At 35.0% G+C, this 14,026-nt stretch overlaps 1 protein-coding gene across 5 annotated transcripts in view; it reads left to right on the plus strand.

Annotated features, from left to right (window-relative positions):
- CD46 (CD46 molecule) overlaps nucleotides 1–13,059 on the plus strand; it is a 54,136-nt gene extending 41,077 nt beyond the window's left edge. For 4 of the 5 annotated variants that reach the window (XM_060293995.1, XM_060293998.1, XM_060294005.1 and 1 more), the window contains 4 exons: nucleotides 2,742–2,792; nucleotides 4,264–4,299; nucleotides 4,797–4,857; nucleotides 10,740–13,059. In XM_060293995.1, coding sequence (XP_060149978.1) covers nucleotides 2,742–2,792; nucleotides 4,264–4,299; nucleotides 4,797–4,857; nucleotides 10,740–10,809 — 218 coding nt within the window. In that variant the 3' untranslated portion in view covers nucleotides 10,810–13,059. Of the gene's footprint in view, nucleotides 1–2,741; nucleotides 2,793–4,263; nucleotides 4,300–4,796; nucleotides 4,858–5,419; nucleotides 5,464–10,739 lie in introns of all 5 variants that reach the window. The other variant, XM_060294001.1, reaches the window with a different exon arrangement.
- Nucleotides 13,060–14,026: the final 967 nt, after the last annotated feature.

The raw sequence follows: 14,026 nt of genomic DNA on the forward strand, positions 1-14,026 counted from the left end.
TCTTTATTATTTTAAAGTTTCCTTCTATTACAAATCAGATTCTAAATTGTTTTTAAGCCCTCCCGTACCTTTTAGTTTTTTTTTTCTGTTGAGATATAATTGACATATGGCACTGTATAAAGTTTACATTGTACATCATAATGATTTGCCTTACATACATCATGAAATGATTACCACAGTAAGTTCAGTGAACATCCGTCATCTTATATAATACAAAATTGAGGAAATAGAAAAAATTTTTTTTCCTTGTGATGAGAACTCGTAGAGTTTACTCTCTTAACAACTTTCTTACATAACATACAGCAGTGTTAGTTATATTTATCATGTTGTACATTACATCCCTAGTACTTATTTATCTTATAACTGGAAGATTGCACCTTTTGACTGCCTTCATGCAATTCCCCTTTCCTCCTACCCTCTGACTCTGTTAACCACAAATCTGATCTCTTTCTATGAGTTTGTTTGTTTGTTTGTTTTTGAAGTATAATTGATCTACAGCACTATGTTAGTTCCTGGTATACAACATAGTTAATATTTTCATACATTTCAAAATGATCACCATGGTAAGTCTAGTTACCATCTGTCACCATACAAAGATATTACATAACTATTGACTATATTCCCCATACCTTACATTTCATACCCATGACTCATTTATTTAGTAACTGAAAGTTTTTACTTCCTAATCTCCCTCATCTATTTCTCTCCTCCCCATACCTCGAATCCTCTCCTCCTGGCAGCCACTTGTTTGTTCTAGGTATGACTCTGTTTCTGTTTAGTTATGTTTACTTGTTTTGTTAGATTCCACGTATGAGTGAAATCATATAGTATTTGTCTTTCTCTGTCTGACTTGCTTCACTTACTATAATACCCTCTAGGTCTATCCATGTTGTTGCAATTGGCAAGATTTCATTCTTTTTTTATTCCATTGTATGTGTGAATGTGTGTGTGTGTGTGTGTGTGTGTGTGTGTGTATATATATATGGATAAAGAAGATGTAATGCGTGTGTACAGGAGGGCTTAAAACCAATTTAGGATCCAATTTGTAATAGAAGGAAACTTTAACAAAGTAACATTCATCTATGGATGGGCACTTAGTTTGCTTCCATATCTTGGCTATTGTAAATAATGTTCCAGTGAACATAGGGATGCGTATACTTTTCAAATAAGTGTTTTCATTTTCTTAGGGTAAATACCCAGTGTTGGCTTGTATGGTAGTTCCATTTTTAAGTTTTTGAGGAATCTCCATACTGTTTTCAATAGTGGCTGCACCAATTTACATTCCCACTAACAGTACACAGAGGCTCCCTTTTCTCTACATCCCTACAGGTATTTGTTATTTGTTGTCTTTTTGATGATAGCCATTCTGACAGGTGTGAGGTGATACATCATTGTGCTTTTGATTTGTACTTCCTGATGAGTAGTGGTGTTGAGTATCTTTCATGTGCCTGTTGGCAATCTGTATGACTTCTTTGGAAAAATGTCTATTCAGGTCTTCTACCTAATTTTAAATTGTGTTCTTTGTTTTGTTTTGATGTTGAGTTGTATGTGTTCTTTGTATATTTTGGATATTAACCCCTTGTCAGATATATTGTTTGCAAATATCTTCTTCTATTCATAGGTGGTCTTTTGATTTTGTTGATAGTTTTCTTTGCTGTGCAAGTTTTTTAGCTTGATGTAGTCCCATTTGGTTTTTTACTTTCGTTTCCCTTGCCTGAGGAGACATCCAAAAAAATATTGCTAAGGTTAAAGTAAAAAAAAGGTATTTGCTATGTTTTCTTCTACAAGTTCTATGTTTTCAGGTCTTACATTTAAGTCTTTAATCCATTTTGAGTTTATTTTTGTATATTTTATGAGCAAGTAGTTCATTTTGATTCTTTTTCATGTTGCTGTACAATTTTCCCAACACCATTTATTGAAGAGGCTGTCTCTTCCCCATTATGTTTTCTTGTCTCCATTGTTGTAGATAATTTTCCATATAGCAGTGGGTTTACTTCTGTGCTCTCTCTTCTGTTCCATTGTTCTATGTGTCTGTTTTTGTGCTAGAACCATACTGTTTTGATTATTTTAGCTTTGTAGCATAGTTTTAAGTCAGGATGTGTGATACCTCTAGCTTTGTTATTCTTTCTTAAGATTGTTTTGGCTATTTGGGGTCTTTTTGTTTCCATACAAATTTTAGAATTATTTTTTTCTAGTATTTTGATAGGGATTGCATTGGATCTGTAGATTACCTTGAGGTGTATGGTCATTTTAACAATATTAATTCTTCCAATCCAAGCACAGTATATCTTTCCATCTGTGTTGTCTTCAATTTCTTTCATCAGTGTCTTATAGTTTTCTGAATATAGGTCTTTTACCTACTTATTTCTTGGTATTTTGTTCTTTTTGATTTGATTGTAAATGGGATTGTTTTCTTAATTTTAGTTTTAAGTATAATCACATTGAATCCATAGGATAATTCTGACAATACACTAATGATAAATTTGTTTGCTGTACCACAGAATATTGTCCCAGGAAATGTTACTGGACAGGAAGAAGAATGCTTTGATACTGAATATAAATTTATAATATTTTGATACTACTTTTAATGAGAAACATTAATATAGTTTATATAAGGAAAATAAAATTATAAGGGTTTTTGTACAAAGTCAAAAAATCAAAACCTATGAATTTAGAGGACTTTAAGCTTTATTGTTTTTTCTTCTTCTTTTATTTACTTCCATTTTTTTCCTTTTTTCTAGGATATCCCAGTCCCAGTGATGAACCACCACCTAAAGATGCTGAGAGTTTAGGTATTATTTTGGTTGTTAATAACCCTGCATCATGAGGCCCTAGTTTTCAACATGGAAATATTACCGTTATCTGTAGTTAGAAAAGAGACAACATGTCACAAATTGGTGATAATTGTTCAATGTGTAATTGTACATTTTAAGTAATCTTAAAGGTGAAGATACCGTGACAAATATAAGTGGTACTATGTATAGGCACATGAGGGTAATACAGTTTTTAAGAGGTTCCCCAATTTAGGCTTCCTAGCATGATAAGTTTACTTTCTTAAATAATATGGTTACATGTAGTTTAATATATATAAAACATAGCTTGTTTCCCATGTGATAGTGTTACTTTGTAATGGCAATTTTTAGATAAATTTTCTTTCTACTGGTACCTTGTATATACAAGCCTTGAAGTACTACTAGTTGGGTTAGTTTTTCTATATCAAGCTGGGGTAGCACACTTAATGTTGGCTCACATAGTTCACACATATGTGTTAAAGAACTTGATGAAGTATAGTTGTGACAGTTAAATGAAATATAAAGATTTACTGATAAGGAAATGAAGAAAAATAGCTATTAGTTTACTTTAGACTAGTAAAGTTAGTCTATTTATAAAATGTACTTTAGGCTTGTTATGTTTTCCCTCTGAAAACTTGCCACGGTGTCAAGTGAATCCAATGCCATCTCAAGATGCTTACACTTGATAATATTTATGAAATAAAAAGAGCAGAGCCGAACATGACATTTTATGCTATGAGTTATAGATAACAAAAGTAATGGCAGTTAAGAAGCAGAGGTACTGACAAACATTTCTAAGAATTAAGATTTGGTAGTATTATTTATTGCTCTCTGGATAGTCAAAAATGCATGTTTACGTTTCTGTGCATAGTTTTTATCCATGTTCCCTGGTGTTCCCTTTACATTCTTAGATCAAATCTCCTTGTAGGACTATGTCTTAATCTGGAGGGAAAGGGGAATAGGAGCTGTGATGATACAATGATGTATTGTTTGTGAAGACTCTGCAAATAACATCTATATGATAGATTAATAGCACTCTATGACTTATTCTACAGACCCACTTAGGGAAAAAAATATATGTTAAATTTCCAACAAAATCATAAGTAACAAAAGACTGAATGTTGAACTAAACGAACTATAGTGGGCTGCTACGTTTCTAAAATGATTTTCCTCTAGTAAATTCTAATTGTCCTAGTTACCTTTACTAAACAACCTGGTGTGGTAGCTACAGCATACAACAGTGAAAAGTGAGGTTCCTGTTAGGAGTTTCACAAGGTGTGTCCTAACCCTGGAATGTGATTAGAAGGGTTCCGTGATCAAAATAACCTGAAAGCACTAGCAGTCATGCTAAAACTAGATTGGTAATTTTTTCTTTGTAGTTATAGATGATCTGATCATATTAAAATGTAGCTGCTACCTGGAGACCCCTAGGTACTTAATTATCTCCCAAACTGTTTTCATTTTTTCTCAGGTGCAGGAATCATTGTTGCAGTTGTCATTGGTGCACGTACGTATCCCAAACTTTGATACCAATTAAATCAAGACATTACTCTGAAAAGTGCAATAGTTTTTTAAAAGATTTTTCAATTTCTGTGGCTTTATAGCTTGAAATTAAGTAAAACAGGAAAAACCTGACCTTTTATATAATACACTACCTTGTATTATTGTCTATTCCTTTGTATTCTACATGTCCAGTTACTAACAAACCCTAAATAATACAAGTTGTTTCAAGATCATTACTCATATGAGTTTGCATCCCAAATATGCTTTGAGTAATTTTCTCAATTAATCAAGGACTCTTCTCTGACTTACTCTGTACTGTTTAATGCAAAGAATTGGATTGATACTGAAGAGTCCAGATGGAATGTAAATGTATATGTGCTTAAATAAGATAACATTTTCTGGCCATGGAAATCTGACCATCATTTATTTCTTCTGCTAGATTTTGAATCTTGGCAATGATTTTTCACAGTTAAATATCATTTGTTTCCTGATTTCTTGTAGTTTTTGGCGTTGTAGTAGTTGTCGGCAGCATCTACTTCTGTTTTCACAAAGAGAAGAAAAGGTAAATTGAAGCATGTTTTTTAAGTTACTGGTCCTTCTCACAGTTGACATAGTTTTGTGCACGTTTTGTTTGTAGTCTGTATTGCATGTTGTTTTTTCAAAAAATGCACCTGCATGAGTGTGTTGTCTGAATTACATTTCTTTACTAAAAATGTTTTCAGCTGCTTTCAATATCATTGCAACAAGAGTAATCTGTGCAGGTTGCTTCAGCTAATTATGATGTAAGAAAAATTTCTGTGGGATTTGAGCGCTGTAGTAAATCATGGACCATTTTGGGGCTTTCTCTATCCTAGGTGTACCCAACTTCCTAGATTGGACTAATGGCCAAGATTAAATATTATAAAATGGTTCACTGTGGAGACTTTGACAGCTGTAGTCACTGTAATTTTTATGGTGAAAGTTTTCAGTTGTCTGTATAACTTAGGTAGTAGTAAGAAGCTACATAGATGGCTCATTCAGGTACCCACTTTGCTTTCTTTTAGATTTGTTATTCATACAAGTTAAACTGGGGAATTTAAAGCAACACTATTTGATTTCCCTCTTATGTTCTCTTAATTTAATAGGTTGCAGTAAAACTGATGGGGTTAAACTAAAAGTTGCTGAGAGGGTAAGATTTATAAGGCACTTCATGAACTCTGTCTTTTTATCTATAAAAATGAAATGGGGGGGGACTTAAAATTGAAAAAAAAGGTACAAATACATATCTTCTAAGGAGAATAGAATTTTTAAACATCATCTTAAATTTTAATGAAATAATTTAAAATCTAATGAAAGACTTAGAATAAAACTGGAGCATAGACCAAGATTAGGTGCTTTGATATTTCTGACTTTTTTCCCCCTATTGCTTTGGAAATAGCTTTGAAATCAAACTAATAATTAACAATAATTGGTATTCATGGCTTTATGATATATATTCCTTTTATATTAATCACAGGGTTTGGACTACCTAATAAAAGTACATTCGTCACTCATAAAGAGCTAAAACTTTTTTTATATTTCTTGGTTATCTTTTAAAAATATCCACAGTGCCTTCATTTGAGTTTTAAATCTTACATTTGTAGAACACATAGTATGCATATTTGATTTCTCTATCAGCAGTATGTTTTTAAAATTACATGTACACAGCAATCTGAGAAGGAAGTACTATCAGTGAAATATTTGACAAGTCTAAAAGGTTTATCTAGAAATAACCTCTCAAGAAAGCAAAACAAAATAGCTTTCTGCTCCTCACTCCCCTTCTTTGTTTAAAACATCACTACACCAAAATAAGGTTCCCTAACAAGTATCAACCAAAAACTCTCTCTAGCTATCAGTGAATGAAAGCCAAACAATTATCTGAGCATCATATCCCCCAGGTTAAAGTTTCAGTAGCATTAGAGATCTGAGATCCCATTTCTAATGCGTTCCCAAGTGATGATGCTGCTGGGCCTGGACTACACTTTGAGAAACCAGGGTGTAGACCATTACTGATGTGCCTGTGCTCTTTAACTTGAAGAAACACCATCAAGCTTATTGGGGAATGTTTTACCTGTTTAAGATTATTGGATTTTTTAAAGACTCCTCATTTATGTGTATGCTTTTATAAAAGAATGTGAAGTAATACCTAGCTTTAGTTTGCCTTTCCTTTAAAAAGGTAAATATTTTTATTATATCCTTTGCATTGCTTAATGTCCATATTTCCCCCCACCCCAATTGCTTTTGTTGCTTTAGAAACTACTTTACAAGACTGTAAAGTGTAGGCAGTTGCTTCTCCATTCCTAGGGATAACTCTGGAAGCAGGATACCAGGCACAATAATCCAGAATTGCTGTTAATGGGAGTTCCCTGGCAGTCCAGTGGATAGAACTCAGCACTTTCACTGCCGTGGGCTGGAGTTCAATCCCTGGATGGGGAACTAAGAACCTGCAAGCTTCGTGGCGTGGCCAAAACAAAAACAAAAAAACACAAATTTGCTCTTAAAACTTGATACAAAATGGATTTGATATAAACTTGTATTTATGATATTTTGGGAACACAATTACCCTGCTGCAATATTTATACCAAAGCATGAAAATAGTATAAGTAGTCATTTTTAAGACGATTAAATTTTGATGAAATATGGCCACGGGGTTAAAGTGCTCTGTTACAGTTTCCTGTTTCTTAGCTCTCAACTAAGAATAGAATAGGATCCCAGTTGGTCTGATGGGCTCCATCTACACCCTCCTTCCTTTTCCCTTTCAGTCTCCTTTCTTAACTAACTCTTCCACCAAACTTTCCAGCCTTGGAATCCACAGCCCTTGCCCTCTCCTTTGCTATTGCTTGAGTCCTGTCTTGCATGTTTTGACTGTGTGGTTCCAAAAAACAGATACCTTTTGTTTACATTAATGTTTTCAATTATTTGTTGTGAATATTTTTTTCATAAATGCATGATTCTCTCTACTCGGGTTAAATCATCACTGGATAAGTGAGAGTTTTTTAAGTTCATTAGAATTATTGCAATAGTTTATGTATTTTAGTAACAGTGACTGAGTACTTTTTCTTTTTTCCATTAAGGATATTTATTATTTGTTGTAGTTTTAAAATATTTTAATGTTATATTAATAATGACTGATCCAGTAACTGTAATTTTTAAGCTGTCTGCTTAAATTAATATTACTGAAGCTTTTTTGGATATAATATAAATGGTGAATCCAGTTCAGGTGGTGGGGAGTATAATGATATGGGTAAAAACTTGAATGGTCAAATTAACTTGAACATTTTTCTACCTGGTTCTCAAATTCTTGAGCATTGAACAAAGGCTTTAAAAAATTTTAGACAAAAACTAGTAAATGACAAAGATGTTGTAACAGTTGAGAGAGCACATTTACAAAATTTAGATCCATTCTAGAAAAATGGGAAGTCATAATAAGTTTTACAGAGATCTTCCCTCAGGTGAAAACAATTGTGCCACAGGAAGAAACTGTCCTCGATGCAAAAGATCCATCTGAAAATGTATGTCATAAAATCGATTTCTGAGACAGTATTACATGGAATTAATACATGCTCTGTGTATTGCCTCAAAATCTAAGGTGCTAGAGACCAGGACCATTTCTCCTCATACAATCTTATTCTGTGAAAGAGAGTTTACATTATTCACTTCAGGCTAAGAGGTTTCAGAGGTAGACAGATTGCACACAAATTTAGAATCTGTATATCTGCTGGATGATCTGTAAGACTTCAAAGGTAAAGTAGCTTCTTGCACCAAATTCCTGTTTCAAGTTCCTAGTGAGAATCAGGAGAGCCATAATTTATGAACCTAATTGTCAGCTTTACTTCCCTTCTCCTCCATCATTGATTTTATCCCATTTTTATGCCACTCTTGCTTCCTTTTGGTTTGACGTCACTATTTTATTCATCCCTGTTCCCTTCCTTTGTTCAGCACGTACCTAACTGGTGAAAGCCACAGACAAGTAAATTTTATTTCTCTCTGAGAAGAGATGAGAGAAAGGTTTGCTTTTATCATTAAAAGGTATCTGCTTTCTGTTGCGTTTCTTTTCAGAGATGTCCTTTCTTCTGAAAAATATTCAATGAATATTTAGATATTGATAAACTGAACTAAGATAAGTGGGCAGTAGACATCCAAGAGGACACCTGGATTCCTGTTCCCTTTGCTAGATTATTGATGTTTTCTCCTACCTTCCCTGTTTTAATGTAAAATAATGTGCATTGACAGGCTCTTGCTTTGAAAACAGGCGCCAACAGAGTAACGTCCCCCACATCCTTTGATCAGACTGTCTAGCTCCTCTACCTTCTAGCAGCTATGAATCCAAAGCTGGGGGAATTTTTTAGCCCAGTGGGAAATAATCACAGAATGTGTTCATTTTAAGTTCATTTTGGTTTTTCGACAGAAACCAAAATACATTTCACTTAATTTTGTAAGGATTTTCAATTTCCACTTGTAAATATTAATTCTTTAAAGGCATTTATCTGTTTCCCTTGGTCAGGATATTTTTAACATATAAAAGAGAAACCACCACCAACAAAAAACCCTCAGATTTTGGAAAATTATGAAATGCATTGCTTTAAGCCATTTAACCCCCTCTACCTTCTGTCTCTGAATGAAATGAATTGGAAGTTCCTCCTTTTGTGCCAGAATGTGTGTCTGCATGGCCAGGAAAAGAGGAGTTATGTTTCCCACCACTTATAATGTGAGGCGCTACCCTAGGTTACAGTCATGAGTTTGGGAGCAGATTCTACAACGGCCAATAAGAAGGGCAATTTCTTAGTAAAAGCAAAGTGGTGACTTTGATCACAGGGGCAAAGGGGAAGACAAAACATACCAACTAGAATGGTACTGTGGGCCTACCCAGCCCTATGTATCTGCTTGGTTCTCTTAGGATTCCTTTGAGGCTAAAGCCAACCAGGAAAGTAGTTTTCAGATGGGCCGTGAGCTTCAAGTTGTCTGTAAACACTTGAAGTTAACTTAATGAATGCTGAAGGTAATATGGCATAACTGTAATTAGTACAATAATTCACTTTCACATTTTAATCTTCAGATAGCTTTGTTGTTATTTCAAATTAATGTTTCTTTAAGTTTATATTAATGCAGGGACTTCCCTGGTGGTCCAGTAGTTAGGACTCCGTGCTTCCATTGCAAGGGGCGTGGGTTCAGTCCCTCGTCGGGTAACCAAGATCCCGAAACCTGAGGGGTGTTGCTGAAAAAAAAAAGAAAAATTTTATATTAATGCTTATTTATCCTTCTCATATATTAGATTTCTATTTAAAATTCTACTTAAAGAAAAGCGTTTCACTACTACAGAAAAAGAAAGTATTGACCTCACAAAATAGTAAAATATAGTGGTCTTAGAGGATTCAGGATAGGCCTAAGTATTGAATCACTCTCCAGAATAGTCCTGTGGAAACTGCTTTATAACAAGTATTGTGCTGGTTCATCGTGATGCCTCCCCCACAAGAGAAATGTGAACGTCTCCAGAATTAACACCGTTAGCTCCTACATGGGGTAGGTACCCCGAAGTGTTAGCTGGGGCAGGCATACTGTAAATAACCAACTGGTCCCCATTTGGTTGTAGTCTGTCTATTGTAGTCAGTTTCCTAAGCAGGGACTGGAACTGCTTTTTCCAGCTCCAGAGTCAGTAGCCCTGAGTGGCTGCCGAGGACGTCAGAAGTGGCTCATCCTACTTAAGGTGAGCTTGAGTGCACACTACACACCAGATTCAAAGACTTAGTGCAAAGGAATGTACCATCCATGGGTATTGGGTTAAGTAAAATATGTTAAAACTACTTTTCCTGCTTATCCTTTTTTTGATGTGGCTTCTAGAAAATTCAAAATTACCTTGTGTGACTTGCATTATATTTCTTTGGAAAACACTGGACTTGAATAACAGAGTTTAGAAAGATGTCTGTTGTTACCAAAAAAAAAGTGTTATGTGAGTTTTAGTTACTTAGGAGACTCTCCAACCAGAACACATGATTTTCCTTGACCGTGAGGGGTAAACGAGGCATTCCTCACTGATCTTGAACGCTGCTGGAATCATTAGCTGTTTAAAGGTTTCATCTCAGAGTTAGATTTTAAATTGCAATATTAGGAAAATGTGTGTTTCTCTGTAGTCTTCCCCATTAGCTCTAAATTAAGATACGGGAATATTTACTAAGTATATGCAACTGCTCTATTTCTTGTCATGGAGGGAATCAAAACTATAATACAGCAATAGAAGAAGGGTTTCTAGAGTGAGACTGGTTGAACATTGGAATTATTTTAAAAGAATCATTTAATTCCTAGTTCAGTGACTCTTACTAGTATATAGTTTTTTTTTTAATTGTCCATGTTCTAAATGGGCTTCTGGAATTTAATTTATGTACTTAATTATGTTCATCTCTGACCCTATTTTCTAACCTTGCTTCGTAGGAAAGAAGGTATTGCTATATACAACGCTTGCCAGAATAAGGCAACCACTCCAGCAGAGCAGATGGACTAAATGGTTTCCACAAACCCATGTATCATTCAGCCATGAAAATGAAGGAAATCCTACCATTTGAGACAATACAGATGGACCTTGAGGGCATTATGCTGGGTGAATAAGTCATATAAAGAAAGACAAGTACTGTATGATCTCACTTATATGTGGAATCCAATAAAACAAGCTTATAGAAAAAGAAATCAGATTTACCTTCATCAGAGGTGGTGGGCTGGGGGTGGCAGTTGAGTAAAGGCAGTCAGAAAATATAAACTTCCAATTATAAGATAAAAACGTACTGGGATATAATGTACAGCGTAGTGACTACAGTTAGTAACACTGTATTGTATTTTGGCAAGTTGCTAATAAGAAAGTGGATCTTAAAACTTCTAATCACATGGAAGAAAAAAATTTTTTTGTAGGTACATGAAGTGATGGATGTTAACTAAATTTATCGTGTAATCATTTTGCAATATATACATGATCAAATCATGCTGTACACCTTAAACTTATGCAGCGTTATATGTTAGTTATATTTCAATACTGAAAAAAAATCTATAAAAATTATTTGCTAGTTTCTTACACTGTCAGGAATGGAACTGTTAAGCTATAGGGCTAACATTTTAATGTGGCTGAAGTACAGTCACCATCATTTAATGCTTCTTTGAAATGTGTATGAATTTGTGTTTGAATATCTTGCTTGTTTTTCCTTAAATAATGCTTGTATTTATAAGGGCAACTTAACACAGTATCGCAACTAGTGTTAAGGTGGGGAAATATTTTTTCTATAAAATCTCCAAACTCAGAGAACTATAATTCAAAATGGCATTACATTTCATTTGTAAAGAAAGTGATTTTGAAATCTTTTCTGTTCAAAGATGACTGCCAACTCTTAAGATTCATTCTTCAACAATCCCAAAATATGCATTATATATTGTTTATTATAAAAGTTTGATTTCCTTAACTAAGAATATTACCGGAAAATACTCTTACAGTTAATAGGTTAAAATACTATTTTAAAAAATTTGTAACCTCTTGGTGATTTAAAGATGCTATAAAGTTTATTTCTGGCATTTGTTCTTCACCCCTTTTAATAACAATAAACCAGTCTAAGAAATCAAGAAGAATTCAGCATCAGTTGCATGCTTCTGTACAAAGTTAGAGGGCTTCTAACACCCATAGCAGGAATGCCATCTCAGGACAAAGTGAACACTGTGGACTTGTAGTTTTCTTAAAAAGAATTCCACTCTTTAAGAGAATTAGAATCCACTCTAAATTCTGTTTTTCTCTCCCCACCTGAATAAAGAGATGTCTTACTTTAAACATGTCATCTGAATGTAGGCAGTTTTGTAGGGAATAAATTCATCAGATAACCTCAAGTTGCATTAGAATCTGAGTCTCACCTCATCTGTAAAGGGCAGAGTAAAAATGAAGCCCCATATTTCAGAAAAGCAAACTTAACTTTGTAGATTTGCTGTAGGTCATGCAAAGGGATGGAAAGAATGAGCTCAGGTAGCTCTTGACGCTCAGGTGGGACAGATCCCAGCCCTCTTCTCTGTCCTCACACCAGGCAGGGCCTCCTTCAAATAAGCCAGCGGCCAAAGAGGAGGGACTGTCTCTCTAACTCCAATTACATTTTTACATGTTTTGTTTCACACTTTTATAGTTAGTAGCACAAACTGGGCCAAAGAAACGTTGCCTTAGAAATAGATGAATAAAGAATCAAGAGTGAACCGGAGTAAATATTGTTTTACTCCCTAAGGACATGTTTGTAAGGCCATGTAAGTGGTCCTTCCCTTTGTAGTCTCTGGTGAGGCACTTTAGGAAGATAAATTTGAGGAGAATAAATTCAGGAATTCTGAGATAAATATAGAGTTGAAGTTTTGCTGTACCCTCTTCCACATAATTTTTGAGAATCTAGCACTTGCTTAGAAGCAAGGGGGTGGCTATAGTACATATTTTTAAAACCCTCAAAGAAGTGTTTTCAACCAAGGATTATTATGCTTACCAAAATAAATTGACTTTCATAGTATAGTTTCCACTTCAAAATTAGTTTTTCTAATTTATTTATATGTAAGATTGAAATATGTGTGTACATATAAATTATGTTCTGTTTGTCAAATAATTTGTCAATATAGGGGGACACCATTTTTCTCTAGAAATGTTTATTTAAATGAGAGAGGGAAAAGTGTATTTTAATTTAAAGCTTTCTTAAAACTGCATTTTGAGAATTGGACCTTCAGATCTATTAAAAAAATAAAACGTCATTATGGAGAAGTTTCATTTGTGATAATGCATTTATTTCCAGTGTGTTTTATCTCAAATCGGAGTACGCTTCTAATGGGGCCCACCTTCTGTAAGCATTCCCCTCCAACAATCACCACTCCTGCCCCTCCCATCTCAGAGCCTTAACTTAAGCCTGTCCAAGCATTTCCCCTCCCCAGGGGTCACGTGCCTCCCCTGCTCAAAGGTGCTCAGTCCTACCTCCGTTAGCCACAGCATAAAGTCCATTTCATGAAAGATACTTGAAAGCTTTCTACAGTTAATTCCCAACTTTTCTTCCCAAGCCTTCTCTTTCTGCAAGACTTCAGATAACCTGCTGTCAGTCAAGCCAGACCATCTATCCTGTGCTCTCTGCTGTATTCCTGGTTCACTATTGGCTGAAGCGCCTGTGGTCCTGTCCACCCGATCCTGGGCCTCTTCCAAGGCCCAGCTCACAGAGCCCATTCTGTGCAGTACTTCCTGATTCTGCCCAGCTCTCAGCCTTCATTATTTCCTGGCCTTGAGTTCACCACATTCAAGTATCTGTATCTATGTGTGTGGAAGAAGACATATCTTCCACATCACTTTAATGTATGGGTGTGGCTAATTAAAAACCCAAGTCCCAACCATGAAAGCATAACATGTTTCTGAACCACGGCTGCACACTGGAATCCCCTGGAGACTTTTACTGATGCCTGGGTCCCACGCCCCCAAAATTTGTCATGTCATTGACCTGGGGCGTGGCCTGGGCAAGTAATTCTCATATGCAGCTAAGTGTGAGAACCTCTGCATTAGTGGTCCTCCAGTCTCAGAGTCCACTTCTACACATGAACTTATAAAGACATAAGGTGAATGCTTATACTTACATGGTTTTGTAATTCAGCCTATAAAGAAATCAGAAAATATCTAAAACTTGAATTAAGGTCTTATTGCCTGCCTAACCAAAAGAGGCTATCTGTGGTTTAAAAACAAAACA

Source organism: Globicephala melas, chromosome 1 (genome assembly GCF_963455315.2).
Source record: "Globicephala melas chromosome 1, mGloMel1.2, whole genome shotgun sequence".
Lineage (NCBI taxonomy): Eukaryota > Metazoa > Chordata > Mammalia > Artiodactyla > Delphinidae > Globicephala > Globicephala melas.